This window comes from Coenobita brevimanus, chromosome 1 (assembly GCF_032717465.1).
Source record: "Coenobita brevimanus isolate Jiangsu-jjx chromosome 1, ASM3271746v2, whole genome shotgun sequence".
Taxonomy (NCBI): Eukaryota; Metazoa; Arthropoda; class Malacostraca; order Decapoda; family Coenobitidae; genus Coenobita; species Coenobita brevimanus.
The window spans coordinates 67,115,037-67,130,896 of NC_136954.1; the positions used below are offsets into that span (position 1 = coordinate 67,115,037).

The window sequence follows — 15,860 nt, forward strand, 5'->3', positions numbered from 1 at the left end:
CACACCCCTCTCTCTCACATACCTCTCCATCCCTCCATCTCATCCTTGGCCTCCCCCCTTCCTCTACCTCGCTCCACCTCACTTGTATACACTCTCCATGTTAGTCTCTTGCTCTCCATCCTCTCCACATGGCCAAACCACCTCATTGTATTTCTCCTGACGCTTTCTGTCACATCCATATCCACATCACAGCACTCCTTCACTTCCTCATTCGTCAGTCTGTCTCTCCATGTAACTCCACATGCTCCTCTCAGATAACTCATTTCTATTGCTCTCACTCTTGACTTCTACCCTTCCAACAAGGTCCAAGCTTCACTTTCATACGTTAGAGAAGGTATCGCAACACTGTCATGCAGTGACCTTTTTTTTACTTCCATGGTCACTTCCCTGTTCTTTATAACTGCATTCAAAGAACATGTCAAGTTGGATAATGAAACGAGTTATTGATTATTCGTCACCATTCTTATCATTATACTTGCCATATTCCATCTAATCATCATTTGTCTATTTGTCAACCATCCTGTACATTATATTCCCCTTTAGGAGTGTAGAGGCAGAACCTTGGATACTTGGTCCATACTTTTAAGATGGGAGTGACAAGTTGTAGCCCTTCAGTGGTGTTATGTAAGCATTAACCCTTACACCGCGGTCATGTTTCCCAATGTTTTGCATGTCCCGCAGGGTTATTCGGGCTCCAACAGATTCTCAAAAAATATTTGTCAAAAATCAGTTATTAGTCCTAGAATATTAAAATTACATATGCCTATGGCACATACCTTCAGCTTTCTCCTGGGATGTTTGTTGAGCCTTCGTCGATTACCATAGGACTTGTGGAGACCTCTGAAGTTAGGTAACGAAGTCTCCACTTTACACTTCCCGACAACCCGTAATATGATTACCACAGCCAGATATTAACACTATAAACATTACTCTATGATTATCAAGTAGTTTGGGATCCATACTCCAAAAAAAAAACACTGTGAAAGCAATGAAAATTACGAGCGCCTATGACCTTCCCACTTGCGCTAGTTCGCTGTTGGTATTCTGTCATTTATTATTCATAATACCCCTCACACTTTATATTTCTATTACTGTATAACACTTATATATATCTACAGTCTTTATCCATAAGTTTCCTTCAGTAGTATTAGTTTATTGTCACTGTAGGGATTCAATTTCTTTCAGTAAAATATGTAGCATTCACTTTCTCATCCTGTAGCCTATACTAGCATTGAGAGTGAATGTCACTTTCACCTTCACTCTCATAACTCATAGTATTCATACATCCTAGAGTGAAACTTTCATTTTTATTACTCCTAGGGTATATACTCGTATTCTTATAATACTACTCATTTACATTTCTATTTACGTTCTCTATTTTATTTACGTTATTTACATTTCTATTTTATTTACACTGTGTCATGCACTGTCACTTGAAGTAACTTATGAAACTATTTTCCACTGTTCACGTATATTTACATTCATTACTTTCACTTGCTGTTTACATATTATTTACACATTATTTACAATTCCACTTGCACTGTTTTACTCAATAGAAAGATCATAGTCACTCTTTTATCAATTGTCAGCCCTTTACCTCTTTCCACACAAGGTTTAGTAGGGGGTAAAGGTCACAGGGCCCTTTGCATGGGGGTGAAAAGTGGCTGAAGTTAGCATGAGCAAACAGACGTACCTTCACATTGGAAGATGACAGTGAACTGATAAGGGTGGGCCGGGGTGGTGGCCTACCTAGGGAAATGCATTACTGCCAACATCAACCTCTTGACAGAAGCTAATATATAGCAGTGAAATGATTGGCAGGAAATCTAGACAATACATTATAAATTAGGTAGTTCCAGGTGAATATAAATATCACTTAGGCTTCTCCCTTCCCTCCTTATATGTATATTTATTACAAAAATAGATTATACGGCATATTTCAAGGGGAAATAAACGGCGAAAATTAGCGAACGAGTGCACGTGAGGTGTTGTCAGGCGATTCATTCATTCATTCATTCACTACCAGACGCCATGTATCCCAAACAGGGTGGCCAACGGCTTAGAGTTAATTGTTTTACAGGGAGGGGCACTAATCCTCCACCAACCCCACTTGACACGTAGGGATGCCAACAGCATCTGGTGTTCCCAGGCGGTCACCCATCCAAGTACTAACCAGACCCAACGTTGCTTAACTTCGCTGATCGGACGGGAAGCGGTGTACTCAACGTGGTATGGCCGGTGGCTGTCAGGTGATAATTAGCCAATTCCAGGTGTATGGCACTATTACTTACCTTATTTTTTTTTTTTGTATATATTATTTGGTATAAGAATTGGGCATAGGGCTTATTTCAGTGGATGAAATCAGTGGAAAATATCAGGGAAGATTTACTTAGCGTAGAATACAGTGTGGTGGCCTGCAATAATTAGGTAGTTCCAGGTGAATGTAAATATCACTTAGGCTTCTCCCTTCCTTTCTTATATACATTTTTATTACGAAAATAGATGATACAGCATATTTCAAGGGGAAATAAACAGTGAAAATTAGCGAACGAGTGCACGTGAGGTATTGTCAGGTGATAATTAGCCAATTCTAGGTGTATGGCACTCTCACTTACCTTTTTTCTTTCTTGTATTTATTATTTGGTATAAGAATAGGGCATAGGGCTTATTTCAATGGATGAAATCAGTGAAAAATTCCAGGGAATAATTACTTAGCGTAACACAGCCGGGCAGGCGAGAGGATAGGGTAACGGAGGGGAGGTAGGGAGGGGAGTCAAGAACGGGGAGAAATGGCTAAATTGTCAACAATGGATGGGATTCAGATGAGATTAAGAGTGCTGACTAGTGTTGGACATTGGCAGTACTGATAGATGATACAAGCCACCACTTGAAAGCACGGGTGAATTCAAAATAACACAGAATCACAAAAGTGACGCCCCGCTGTATGATCCCTTGCTCCCAAGCATCACGAAAGTGACGCCCCGTGGTTAAGGGGTTAAACTCCAACAACCCCATGAATGTAAACATATGAACTACGTCATCCAGATGCATGTTACTTGGTTTGTTTTTTTATCAAAGCACTGTAAAGATCCCTTCCCTACAGGACTTACCATGCCGGTGGTTTGCCCACTACAGTGATACCACCAACTCCAACCTGCCAAGCCCATATGTCCTCAGCAAGGTCATGTCCACATTCGGTGAGGTTCGTGTTGTGGACATCCCCATCTGTGACCCATACCGAAGCAAGATGTCAGCCTCTGTCAATGGTGTTCGCACTGGCACATTCAACTTTGGGCAAGGCCTAGTATTTGAGGCATATGTGCAATTCAAGGAGTATATTGGATTTGCCAAATGCATGCATGCACTACAGGGCAAGAAGCTAGTGCGGATAGAGGAGGATGGGACTGCCAGAAGTACAAATATTAAGGTTAGTCGCCTGTGTTATTCTTACGCTTAGAAAAATTACAGAGGAGAATGTAGTGCCGCCTTTTGGTGACTGTACACTGAGTGACAAATGTAATGGTTTCCTGAAACTCAGGAAACCGTTTACAGCACAACATAGATACTGTATAACTTGAGTCCGTAGAGAGGTGGTCTACTGTCCCAGTGGGCGCTGGTTCAAATCCTGGCTGGAGTAGGAAACAGTTTAATGGATTTGAATTTTGCTCAGGTAGACTACTGATCAACCAAAAACCTGCTGACTTGTTATAATAACACCCCCACTATTAACGGTACAGTATACCAGTCCTGCTAGAGACAGCTCCAGTATGTATTCAACATGGATGGTGGGTGTTAGTGCCAAAGTGGTTATGTTTGGGGGTGTATTGTATGTAGGAGGACTGCTGGTTCTCAGAGTATGGGCTGTTAAGGCCATGCCCAGTCATAAACATGAAAAAAATAAATAAATAAAATAAAATTGATTAGATGAAGTGGGGGTGTACTATGGTGCCTCTGTTAACTGGATGGAGAGCTGCAATTGCATTGTCTACGTGGGAACCAAGCCTTTACACTCTTCCCTGCACCTCTCTGTGGCATGGAGCTGTCTACGAGAATAGAACATAAGTTCATTGCACAGGATGGCCATGGAGGGATGGTAGCTTGCTTGCAGTTGATGGGTCTGCTCAGCCAGCCAGACAGGGGTGCTCTAAGATGAGTACGGCAGTATTATCTTATGGTAGCAAGAAAATAATATTGAAGTGGTTCAGTTTGTTTGAGATGTAGACTGTGAGAAGTACATGTATAGTGTCATCTTTTAATATAGTACAGTCAACTCTCAATTATCTGTCACAATTCAGCCAAAACCAGGCCCTCTGTGGGGTGCATAATCCTTACAAAAACACTATATTGTACTATATACTCATACCTAGACATCCAGCAGTGTTGTATACCAGTGGGAGAGTTTGGTCAATGAGTATGTTGGATATCGAAGCAACTTTCCCCATAAGATATGGAAGAAAAGCCAGAGATGTGTTCCAGACCCAAACTCAAACTCTCGTATACCTTACTCAATCAGTAGAGGCTGACACAGAAACACCATAGGTACAGTAATGTTATTATCCTCATAAACAGTAACATTGCTAAAAAATAGCACATCAAACATCACATGCAGGAGGGTAGGGTAGTGGGATGTGTGGTGTTGAGAGATGCTTCAGGGCAACTGAGAGTGACAGGCAGGCAGGCTGCTGGCGGCACGGCAGGTGGAGGTGGGGTTAGATGGGGGGATGGGAGGGAGGCAAGCAAGGGTGGGGGAGGGAGACAAGTGGGGGTGGAGGATGGTAGGAGGACAGGGAAGGAGACAAGAAAGCCAAACAGCCCTACTACCCCCTTCCCCTTCCATAGTCTCACTCATTCACTCTCTCACTCACTCACTCACTCACCACTCTCACTCAGTCACACACACACACACACACACACACAGGCGGTGGCTCAGTCAGTAAAGAGGTGGCCTGCAGTCCTACCAGACCCAGGTTCAAATCCCCACTGGGACAGGGAGCAGTTTAAGGAATTGAATTTCATAAAATCAGATTTTACTGATCTACTGGGCAACCTGCCGACATGTTGTAATAATACCCCCACTAATACCAATACACCAGTCCTGTATGAGATAACTCTAGCATGTATTTAATATGGATCGTAGGTGTTAGTGCTGAAGTGATGGCATGTAGAGGTGTATGGAATGTAGGAGGACTACTGGACCTTGGGAGCAGGCTGTGAAGCCTATGTCCAGAGTCAGACACATTATAAAAAATACACACACACACACACACACACACACACACACACACACACACACACACACACACACACACACACACACACACACACACACACACTAACTGACAATGGAATATATGGCTGGAGAGGATCACACACACACACACACACACACACACACACACACTAACTGACAATGGAATTTATGGCTGGAGAGGATCACACACACACACACACACACACACATGGATGGAGAGGGAAACAACTAGGGGTGAGGGAGGGCAGGGAGACAGGGAGGGAGACATGCCTGGCAGTACTGAGTGTGGTGAGGGATGGAGGAATGATGGGGGGGGGGGGGAAAGAAGAGAGGGGATGGAGGGAGGAGGGAGAACTGGGAGAACCTCATTTCAAACAGTGCCTTAGAGTAGGAAGAGTTTGGCCAACCACTCTGCTGGGCGCCATCTTGCATCCAAACGTCACCAACCGGGTGTATGAAAACTATGCCCAACATACAAGTATTAACGCCCTAGCCTTTTATTTCCGTACAGGTCCTACACACATGTATATATATATATATATATATATATATATATATTATGTTTGTAATGTATAATAGGAGAGAAATTGAAAATCCAACAATGCCATCCCTATACCCGCCTAGCAGCAAGTATGAATAACTTTGTTTTAGCTTGAAAAAACTGTGCAAAAGCTGCTAGGTCCTTGAATGTTTTTATTTCTTTCCCAGCACTTTATTTATACAACTTTATTAATACACTTTATTAATACCCAGTAAACATATTTACATACAGGACTTACTATTTACAGCGAATCTCATAGCCATGCTTGAGTCCTAATTCACCATCAGACTTATAGCTTTGAGTTTTATTTTTGTGAATGTTTTGTTGTTTTCTGATGTAAATATGAAGCCTTGCAGTGAAGAATCTCCTCAGCATTCCCTCATGACAGGAGGGAATACCGATGTCCTCTGTGCATTCTTCTCCCTGCTTGACAAGCTTTTCTACTAAATTCTTACTATTATATATATATATATATATATATATATATATATATATATATATATATATATATATATATTACTTGGTTTACATGGGGAAAAAGAAGTGTGTGGTAATCATAGGGGCATTTGTCTTCTTAGTATAATAGGAAAAGTGTATGGTAGGATACTTATAGACAGAGTTAGAGAAAGAACAGAGAAATTAGTTGGAGAAGAACAGGGAGGCTTTAGGAAGGGAAGAGGTTGTGTAGATCAGATATTCATTCTTAGATCTTTAGTGGAAAAGTTTCTAGAGAAGGGAAAGAAGTTGTATGCGGCTTTCATGGATTTGGAGAAAGCATATGACAGGGTGGATAGACAAGGATTGTGGAAAGTGTTAAGAATATATGGAGTAGATGGGAAGTTGTTGAATGCTGTGAAGAGTATGTACGATGGTGCGAAGGCTGCAGTGCGTGTGGATGGTGAACTAAGTGAATTTTTCTCTTTGAAAGTTGGTTTGAAACAGGGATGTGTCATGTCTCCATGGTTGTTCAATCTGTACATGGATGGGGTAATAAAAGAGGTACAAGGTAGGGTAGTGGATGTTGGAGTGGCCCTGGTGAGAGAGGATAGTGTTTGGAAACTCCCTGTACTGTTGTTTGCAGATGATACTGTGTTGTTGAGTGAAGACGAAGGGGAGCTGCAAGGCTTGGTGGATGAGTTTGAGAGAGTGTGTAAGAAACGGAACCTAAAGGTGAATGTAGGGAAGAGTAAAGTGATGGTCTTTGAGAGAGGTGAAGTTAGTGAATGTACAGCGAGGTTAGATGGTGAGGAATTGGAAAATGTGAGTACGTTTAAGTATTTGGGTAGTGTGATGAGTAAGGATGGAGGTTTGGAGGGTGAAGTGCTTGAAAGGGTACAGCAGGGAAGAAAGGTTGCTGGTTCCTTGAAAGCAGTGATAAGAAACAGGGAAGTGAGCATGGAAGTGAAAAAGTTACTACATGACAGTATTGTGATACCAACTCTAACGTACGGAAGTGAAGCTTGGACATTGTTGGAAGGACACAAGTCAAGAGTGAGAGCAGTGGAAATGAGTTATTTAAGAGGAGCCTGTGGAGTCACGTGGAGAGACAGGCTGACGAATGAGGATATAAAGGAGCGTTGTGGTGTGGATGTGGATGTGATAGGAAGCGTTATGAGGAACACACTGAGGTGGTTTGGCCATGTGGAGAGGATGGAGGGTGAGAGACTGACGAAGAGAGTGTATGTGAGTGAGGTGGAGGGGGGAAGAGGGAGGGGGAGGCCGAGGATGAGATGGAGGGATGGGGTGGAGAGGTATATGAGAGGGGGGTGTGAGTTGGGAGCAGGGCAGTGAAATGGCGGGGGACAGGGCGACTTGGAGGCGATTTGTTTGTGGCCACCCCAAACGGGATTGAGGCGTCTGGCAATAGATAGATAGATAGATAGTTTACATGAAACTGAACTGAAAACAAATAAGTAAATCTATCAGCCTAACTATCTAAAAAGTTTAGTAATCTCAGTCTACAGCAGTAGTTAGAACAGATAGTAGTCTTATGAGACAGATACGTAGCCAGATGAACAAAAAGATTAGAGAGAATGAGAACAGATATACTCACAGAACACAAATAGGAATTGTTGTGTTCTGGCAGACTTTAATTTCCCATTCTGTTCTTCTTGTGGGATCTCCAGGAATCCCATGCAGTATCTTACCTATACCTTTGAGGTTGGAACATCTCCAGGCTGCACAGTATACAGTCTCGTAGTCAAATATGGGTATATAGAAGGTGATATGGCCATAGCAAGTGTAGCGTCACCCTTGATCTCTGTGCTTATGGCAGTCAAGGAAGTGAGGAGGTGAGGTGAGGATGCAATATGGCGCCCATATGTTACGTGACTGGTTCTCAGCCAATCACAGGTGACCGCACGAGATGAGGTCGAAACAGAGTTGGCCAAACTCTTCCTACTCTGTGGCGCTGGTTTCAAACCTAAGGAGAGGTGAGGTGTTGGACTAGCTAGGTGACAGACATTGGAAGTGATTAAATTGTGGAAGTGTTCTGCTATTTCTTGTGTTAGGTCTAGCCGAAGTGCCAGTTATCGATGTGATGGATAATGGGGTGTGGTTGTATAACTACTCAGACATTGAAAAAACAATCCCAGATAATATTTCTGGTAAATAATACACCCATACCCTGTTAACCGGTGCTTCGTTAGACCAAACACAGGAAATAGGGGAACATTCCCACAATCTGAACAAATTGAATGTTCGTCGTCTTGCTAGTCTGACACCTCGCCTCTCCAGTCCAACACCCTGCCGCACCCTTAAAATAAGGCTTTCCCAGTCCTTCCTTCCTCCCTCCATCCCCTCTCTTCTCCTCCCCCTCCCATCCCTCCTCCATCCCCCACCACACTCAGCACTGCCAGGCATGTCTTCCTCCCAGTCCCTCTGCCCTCCCCCTCCCCTGGTTGTCTCCCTCTCCATACCCCACTCTTACCCATCCCCACTTGTCTCGTGTGTGTGTGTGTGTGTGTGTGTGTGTATGTGTGTGTTCATGAGCGAATGAATGAGAGGTGAGTGAGTAAGAGTGGTGGGTGAGTGAGTGAAAGTGGTGAGTGAAAGAATGGTGAGTGAGTGAGTGAGAGCAAGTGAGACTGGGGTGTGTGGGTAGTAGGGCTGTTTGGCTTTCTCGTCTCCTTCCCTCTCCTCCCACCCTCCCCCACCCCTACTTGTCTCCCTCCCCCTCCCCTGCTTGTCTCCCTCCTCATCCCCCCTCCGTCCCCCACCCCCGCTTGGCGCACTGCCAGCTGCCTGCCTGGGTGTTTAGTTGCCCTGAAGCATCTCTCAGCACCACATACCCCACCTCCCTACCCTCCTGCATGTGATGTTTGATGTGCCATTTTTAGCGGTACATTAATGTTTTTATGAGGATAATAACATTAGCTGCCTATGGTGTTTCTGTGTCAGTCTCTATTGATTAAGGTATATGAGCCTTTGGGTTTGGTTTTGGAATGCATCTCTGGCTTTTTTTCGGTATCTTGTGGGGAAAATTTCTTCAAAATCTGACATACTCGCTGACTGAACACTCCCACTGGCACACAACGCTGCCAGATATCGGGGGATGGGTGTACAGCATTTTACTGTGAAATATATAGCCACTGTATCCTATTCTCATTGTACTGTAGTACTGTAAAAGATTTTGTTTACTATTCATGTGTAGTTAGTGGTGCACTGTCAGTTAATGCCATAAAAAATGGATACTGCATTAATTCAGCCAGATTTTTGCTTGTTAGATATTGATGTTTGTCAGTTAATGCTGTGTTAGATAATTGTGAGCTTACTGTATCTCATTTTTTTGGCTGAAGAATGAAAGAATTTGTGTTGAATAATTGTGAGCTTACTGTATCTCATTTTTTGGCTGAAAAATGGAAGAATTTGTTACGCCTTGAAGTTTAGTACTGTAGTAATTCAGTTCTTCTCCAGATTTTATTTTGGCTCTATCTTGCAGCTGTGATCAAGTGTAATTGTTTGGAGTTTTTATTGTGTGAGGTGGAGCTGAGGATTTCAAAGACTTAAATGGTAAATGAATAGATGTGGTAAATTTCAGTGGGTGCTGTGATAGTTCTTCTGCTGTATATGTTAATGGGAAAGAAAGTTACCATAGGATTGTGGTTGTTGTTGTGGTCTCAGACTCATCTGGATTTGAACCCAATGGACTGCAGGGCATCTACCACCTCATCGATACACTCAATAGAAGTCTTAACCTGTTATTGGTATTATTATTATTTTTTTATTGAGTAGTAGGTCGGGGCACTTACCATCCACTCACTCAGTGCAGTGCCGCTCTCGGGTGACTGCCCTTTCCTCTCTTCCTTCCTTCTTTCCTTCCTTCCTCTTCAGTCTTTCTTTAGTTCATTCTTTCCCCTTCCTTCTGCCTGTGGGTGACTACACTCCTTCTTGTCTTTCTTTCCTTCATTTTTTCCTCTTCCTTCTACCAATGAGTGATTCCACACTGAGTGACAAGCCAAATGGTCTCCTGTACATCAGGAAACCATATATTGTACTGCGTTGGATGGTAACCATATAACCAGATTATGGCTTCTGGTGATTTAGTGGGTAATTAAGGCGTTCCAATCGGATCGAGCCTGTGCAGGTTTATGTCCAAGGGGTGGTTGAGGTTTATTGCTCATGAAATGCCACTCAGAGATGAGTGAGGCTCGTCACTCTCATCTTAAATGTCAGGACCAACTTGCCTGTCCCCAGGCTCCTACGCTCCTCATGGGGCAACATGGATTAGATGATGAATGAATGATTATTATTTATACATATGTTTTCTAACACTTTTACTAGTTTTTTCACCTTTAATAGACACGGAATGGAGGGGATTATATAAAGTTTTAATAAACCTCTTCACTATGAAAAATGTTTTCTAAATATAATGCTTTAAACTCATCATGTAGCAGCTTGCTGAATTTATTTGTTGCTCCCAGGTTGACTTTGACCGGACCAAGCACCTCTCTGAGTACTCCATCAAGAAGAGAGCTGCAGAGAGGGAGAAGTTACAGGCTGTGGAGAGAGAGAAGGAGGAGAAACTGAGGAGGAAGAGGGAAATGGAGGAGATGAAGAAAGAAGCAGAGAGGTAAAAAAAAGAAAAGATGTATAACCTGAAATTGTTTATTCTGTTAGACTGAAGTAGATTTGAAGGTATGAATGAATAACTTGAGATAGATTGTAGGAGACAGTAGAGGTAGAGTTAGATGGTGATTTAATTATTTCATTGTGTGGAGGTCTTTTGTAATTTATCCTTATCACCTTCAGGCAGTTTTGGTAGGCTTAGGAGAGACTTTTTCAAATGGGAGAGATTAGATTTATCTTTCATTAACCCTTTCACCACAGGAGGTTTCCCTATAGCTGCATGATATCAGCTGAAGGTAGCAGTAATTCTTACTGAAGTGATGAAGAGGGGAACTGGTCAGGAGATAATAGCAGAGGAGATGGAAAAACTAATCATGGTGAAGAAACAGATGGTGATGTATATGTTTAAGGAGGAGGAGGTAAAGCAAGACCAATTTCCAGTCTCCTTGTATGTGGCCTATCCACATCAGTTCTCAACATGGTCAGTACTGATTTACATCAGCATGATCATTTTTACAGTCAGTGTTTTGTTTGCCAGCTTTTCACCAGATGCCTGGTGGCCTAATGATATAAATTAGTCAAGCATCATGTGGCTCACTTGGTTTGAATTAAAGAAGCTGTTGGAGTTTCTTGCTCCCATCGAGCTGTTTTGAGGGGCAACTGGTTCCCTCATCTTAAATGACTAGACTGAATGGCCTAACCCTGAACCGCTACTTTCCTGAAGAGGGAACACAAGTTCAGATGGATTGATGGATGGTAGCTCCTCAGTATAGTTTGATATTATCAGCAACTCTTTATCATTAGCAGCCTAGAAAATTACTGTGGACACAAACTTGAGAAGTGAACGGGTGTTACTATATATTTCAGTAACAGTGATTGTGAAGTTGGGCTTGAGGCAGGAACTGGAAGATGAAAATGTGTGTATTCTGGTGGCTTGAATGATGTCTGAAGGATTATCTGGCTCATTTAATTGAGTATGGTGTTGATAACTTCCCTCTTTCATACTTTCATGTTGTTTTTGGACCCTGTCTTACTCCATCCTTAGGTGGTAAAAAGGTCAGGATAATAATGATGATGATAATGGTGATTTTTGTGTTTGGAAGTGCAGAAGGGTAAAAAGAAGGGCAGAAGAAAATTATCTTGTGGTAGGTGGGAGCGCCCATCATCCACACACTCAGTGTAATGTCACCTTATGGTCTCTACACTGTGTGACAGGCCAAATGGTTTTCTGTACCCAGGGAACCATTTACTACACTGAGTGTTAACCATATAACTGGGGTTTTGGCCAGGTTAAGTGTCCCCCAGATTCCCTTATCTAAAATCACTAAATCATGGCAGTTGTTTCAAAGAGCCACGAAGGGCCCAATACCTTCCCAGGACCCCAACCAAATAGGCAGGTTCACATGGCTATGTGGAGTGTGAGAGGTGTGAATGAGGAAAGTAAGAGGATGGAAGCAGCAAATGTGTTCAAGATTGCAAGATATGCTGTGATGGCCTACTGTAGTGTGAAACAAAAATGAATGGGTGCAAAGAGGAGTGGGAGGGTGCGAAATGTGTAAGGTTGGGCATGAATGGGCAAGGACGATGCAAGGAAGGAGTTGCTTTGTTGATGAATGAAGAGTGACAGAGTGGAACGAGAGATAACAAACATGTCATCTCGAGGTGTATGTATGTCAAGTTCAAGTTTGAGGTGAAAGTGACGGTGATTGTGGCGTATGCACAGTGTGATGACAGGAGTGGGACAGAGAAAGACAGGTTTTGGGATGAGCTGGATGAAGTAGCAGGAGAAATGTTCAGGAGTTGCAGAGTGTTTGTAATGGGTGATATGAATGGGAGAGTAGGCACTGGTCCTGTGAATGATATGATGGGCAGTAGTGGAGTATCAGGAGAAAATGATAATGGAAAGCAACTGAAGGACTTGTGTCAGGAAAGGAGGTTGAGCATTTGTAATTCTTATTAAAGATGCACATAAATATACTGTACATGGTACAGAGGGAATGGAGATCATGTTGAAAGGAGCCTGATTGATTACGTGCTCATAGAGAAATCGATGCTGGGAAGTGTTGCTGATGTGAGGGCAGTGTGAGGACGTTGTGAAGGTTTGTCAGCTCATATGATTGTGGTATGCGAGATCAAGCTGGGAGGAGCGAGGTGGACCTGAAGGGCGACGAACAGTCAGGGAGAGAGACTGAAAGTCGAGAAGCTGAGGATTAAAGAAATGGCAGATGAATACGGGGCCAAAGTTTTTTTTTTCTTTCTTTCTTTCTTTTTTTTAGTGTCTAATCCTGGGCAAAGGCGTCACGGCCCAACTAGGCCCAGTAATCCTTCAACACACCTCTGCATGTCACCAGTTCATCATTAACACCCACTGTCCCTATTGAATACATGCTAGGGCTGTCTCATACAGGACTGGTGTGCTGGTATTAGCAGGGTTATTTTTACAACATGTTGGCAGGTCTTCTGGTACATCAGTAAAGTCTGGTTTTATGAAATTCAAATCCAGTCTACTGATTCAGCCACTGCCTCCCCCGGTGAATTGAACTGAAATGGATCTGAACAACTTGTGGAATGCATATAGGGATTGCTTAGTTTGGAACACAGAAGCGGTGTGTGGTCTTGCAAGAGTAACAGCGAAGAAAAAGGTTACAGCTTGGTGGAATGAAGATGTTAAGAGAGCAATGGAGGAAAAGAGGAAGTGGCAAGAGTTGATGCAGGACAAGGGTTCAGTTGAAATAAGACCTGAATATATTGAGAGTCAGGGGCACGCAGAGACTAGTGAAAAGGAAAAAGAAGGAAGTACTGTACTGTAATTGATGATCTAGGAAGAAAAATGAATGGAAATTACTCTGAAAATAGGAAGTTATTCTGGAAAGAGGTGCAGAAATGTAGAAGTGACAGAGGAAAGAAATGTGAAAATGTGAAGGATGTAGATGGTAGATTATGTATTAACCTATGGAGATGAAGTAAGGACCAGATGGAAAGAATATTTTGAAAGTCTGACGAATGGGAATGGAGAGAGCAGAGTGGCTGTAAACATGATAGGTTTTAGGGGTGTGCAGAGAAGGAATGAAGTGCTAGGAAACGTGATACTTGCAGATGTGAAGAACGCTGTGAAACGGCTGAAAAATGGGAAAGCAGCTGGTGTTGATGAGGTGTATCCAGAAATGATTAATGTAGTGGAGAGAGCGGAATGAAGTGCCTATTGGAGGTAGGTAAGGATGAGTCAAACTGTGCCAGTAAAATAGAAAAAGGCTGTGATTGTACCCCTGTACACAAATGAAAGTGAGCGAAGTGAGTGCAAGAATTATCATGACGTTAGTCTATTGAGTTGTAGGGAAGGTATATACAGTATATGGAAGAATTATTATAGAGAAAGTAAGAGAGATATCAGAAGGCCTGGTGAGTGATGAACAGGGTGGTTTTAGGAATCGTAGATGATGTGTGGACCAAATATTTGCAGTGAGACAGATAATGGAGAAGGCTTGTGATGACTATAAGGTCTTTATGACATTTATGGATCTGGAAGAAATGTACATCAAAATAGAAAGAAAAGGATTGTGGAAAGTTTTACATATGTACGGTGCGGATGGTAAGCTGCTATGTGCCGTTAACCCCTTCTTTACCAAGCACCATGTCCTGCGTCAGCTTCCACCACCACCCCCACACCGAGTTGTCATGCAACATTTTTGGTGCATCGGGGGTTGGGGGGTAATTCATCCTCGTGTCCAGTCTAATAACTTAGCGTTATTTATTTATTTATTTTTTTACATCTGTGATCAGATAAATCCCCAAAAGATTATGCAAAAAAAAAAAATTACATTTGTTTTTTTCATAAGTTTTGTTAAAATATATGTACATAATTAACCAAGAAATATTTAGGCATGAAGACAGTACCATGCACAGTTTGTATGTGTATTTACTTACCTTGTAATTTATGTCAGTTTCTTGCAGTAAATAATAGGTTTTTTGTGAATGAGAAGGTGACCTATATACAGGTGCACTCCGAGGCAGACACAACCAGGCAAGGCAAAGCCATACATGATAGAGAAGAGTGAAAGAAGTGAAGAAAAATGGAAGGAAGAGGGGAAAAACTGGTGTAAAAGGAAAAGAATATGCGTGTAGGAAGTATAAAAGTAAAGAAAAATAAAAGGAAGAGAAAAAAGAAGGGATAGTAAGAGAAAGACAAGAAAGATGAAACAATCAAACACACTGAAGAGGTGATTTTCATTTTGATAAATTACTTTCAGATGCACATTCGGAAAATCATCCACCACATTCGGAAAATCATTTGTTCTTTTATCTGGAAAAGAGTCACTCACCTGAATGTGTGAGGAATTGAAGGAATCAGAACTCGAGGCAGACACACATGACACAAAACTTTCACTGTCTTCCGTGTTCCCATCCTCACTTTCTTCCAACTCATACAATGGATCATCGTCACTTTCCTCAGACAACCACTCATTATCAGATTTATCCAGATCACTGTCTAAATAGAGGGTAATATCCTCATCATCATCACATGACGACATGTTTCCACTTAACGGGTGAGTCTGTGGCAGGGTCAAGTGCAGAGTACATATTCCCTCCGAGGCTGCAGGCACACTAAGTCATCATTCACAAATTTACTTGAAAAATAGTTGCAGACCGCAGGGGAGGCGTGGGTGGTGGGGAGGCTGATAATCTGGTTGGTACTTGAGAAACTATGTCATATATGCAGTCTACAATTGGGCAAAACTAATGAGGTTTCATGACGTATGTATGACAATAATGTTACCATTGGTCGAGAAAAAGGAGTGTTACCATATAGGCCAGCTTTTTCTGCAGCTGAAAACCATGTGGAAGGATTATAAGAGCCATACCGAGGCAGCAAAGCTGTGCAGACAACAATGATGTTTGGAAGTACCTGTGTACTTCCAAAATTTTCTTTGAACCTCAGTGACTTTAAGAATGGAAGTACACATGTACTACCAAATGCATTTCGGTAAAGAAGGGGTTAAGAGT

At 42.3% G+C, this 15,860-nt stretch overlaps 1 protein-coding gene and 1 non-coding gene across 2 annotated transcripts in view; one reads left to right on the plus strand and one right to left on the minus strand.

Annotated features, from left to right (window-relative positions):
• Positions 1-15,860, plus strand: part of Xe7 (A-kinase anchor protein 17A) — a 60,181-nt gene that overhangs the window by 11,160 nt on the left and 33,161 nt on the right. The window contains exons 4-5 of the mRNA XM_080273942.1: positions 3,104-3,427; positions 10,715-10,863. Coding sequence (XP_080130068.1) covers positions 3,104-3,427; positions 10,715-10,863 — 473 coding nt within the window. The remainder of the gene's footprint in view (positions 1-3,103; positions 3,428-10,714; positions 10,864-15,860) is intronic.
• LOC145418712 (5S ribosomal RNA) lies at positions 2,125-2,243 on the minus strand. The gene has a single exon (XR_013900734.1). It is a non-coding gene; the product is annotated as a 5S ribosomal RNA (ribosomal RNA).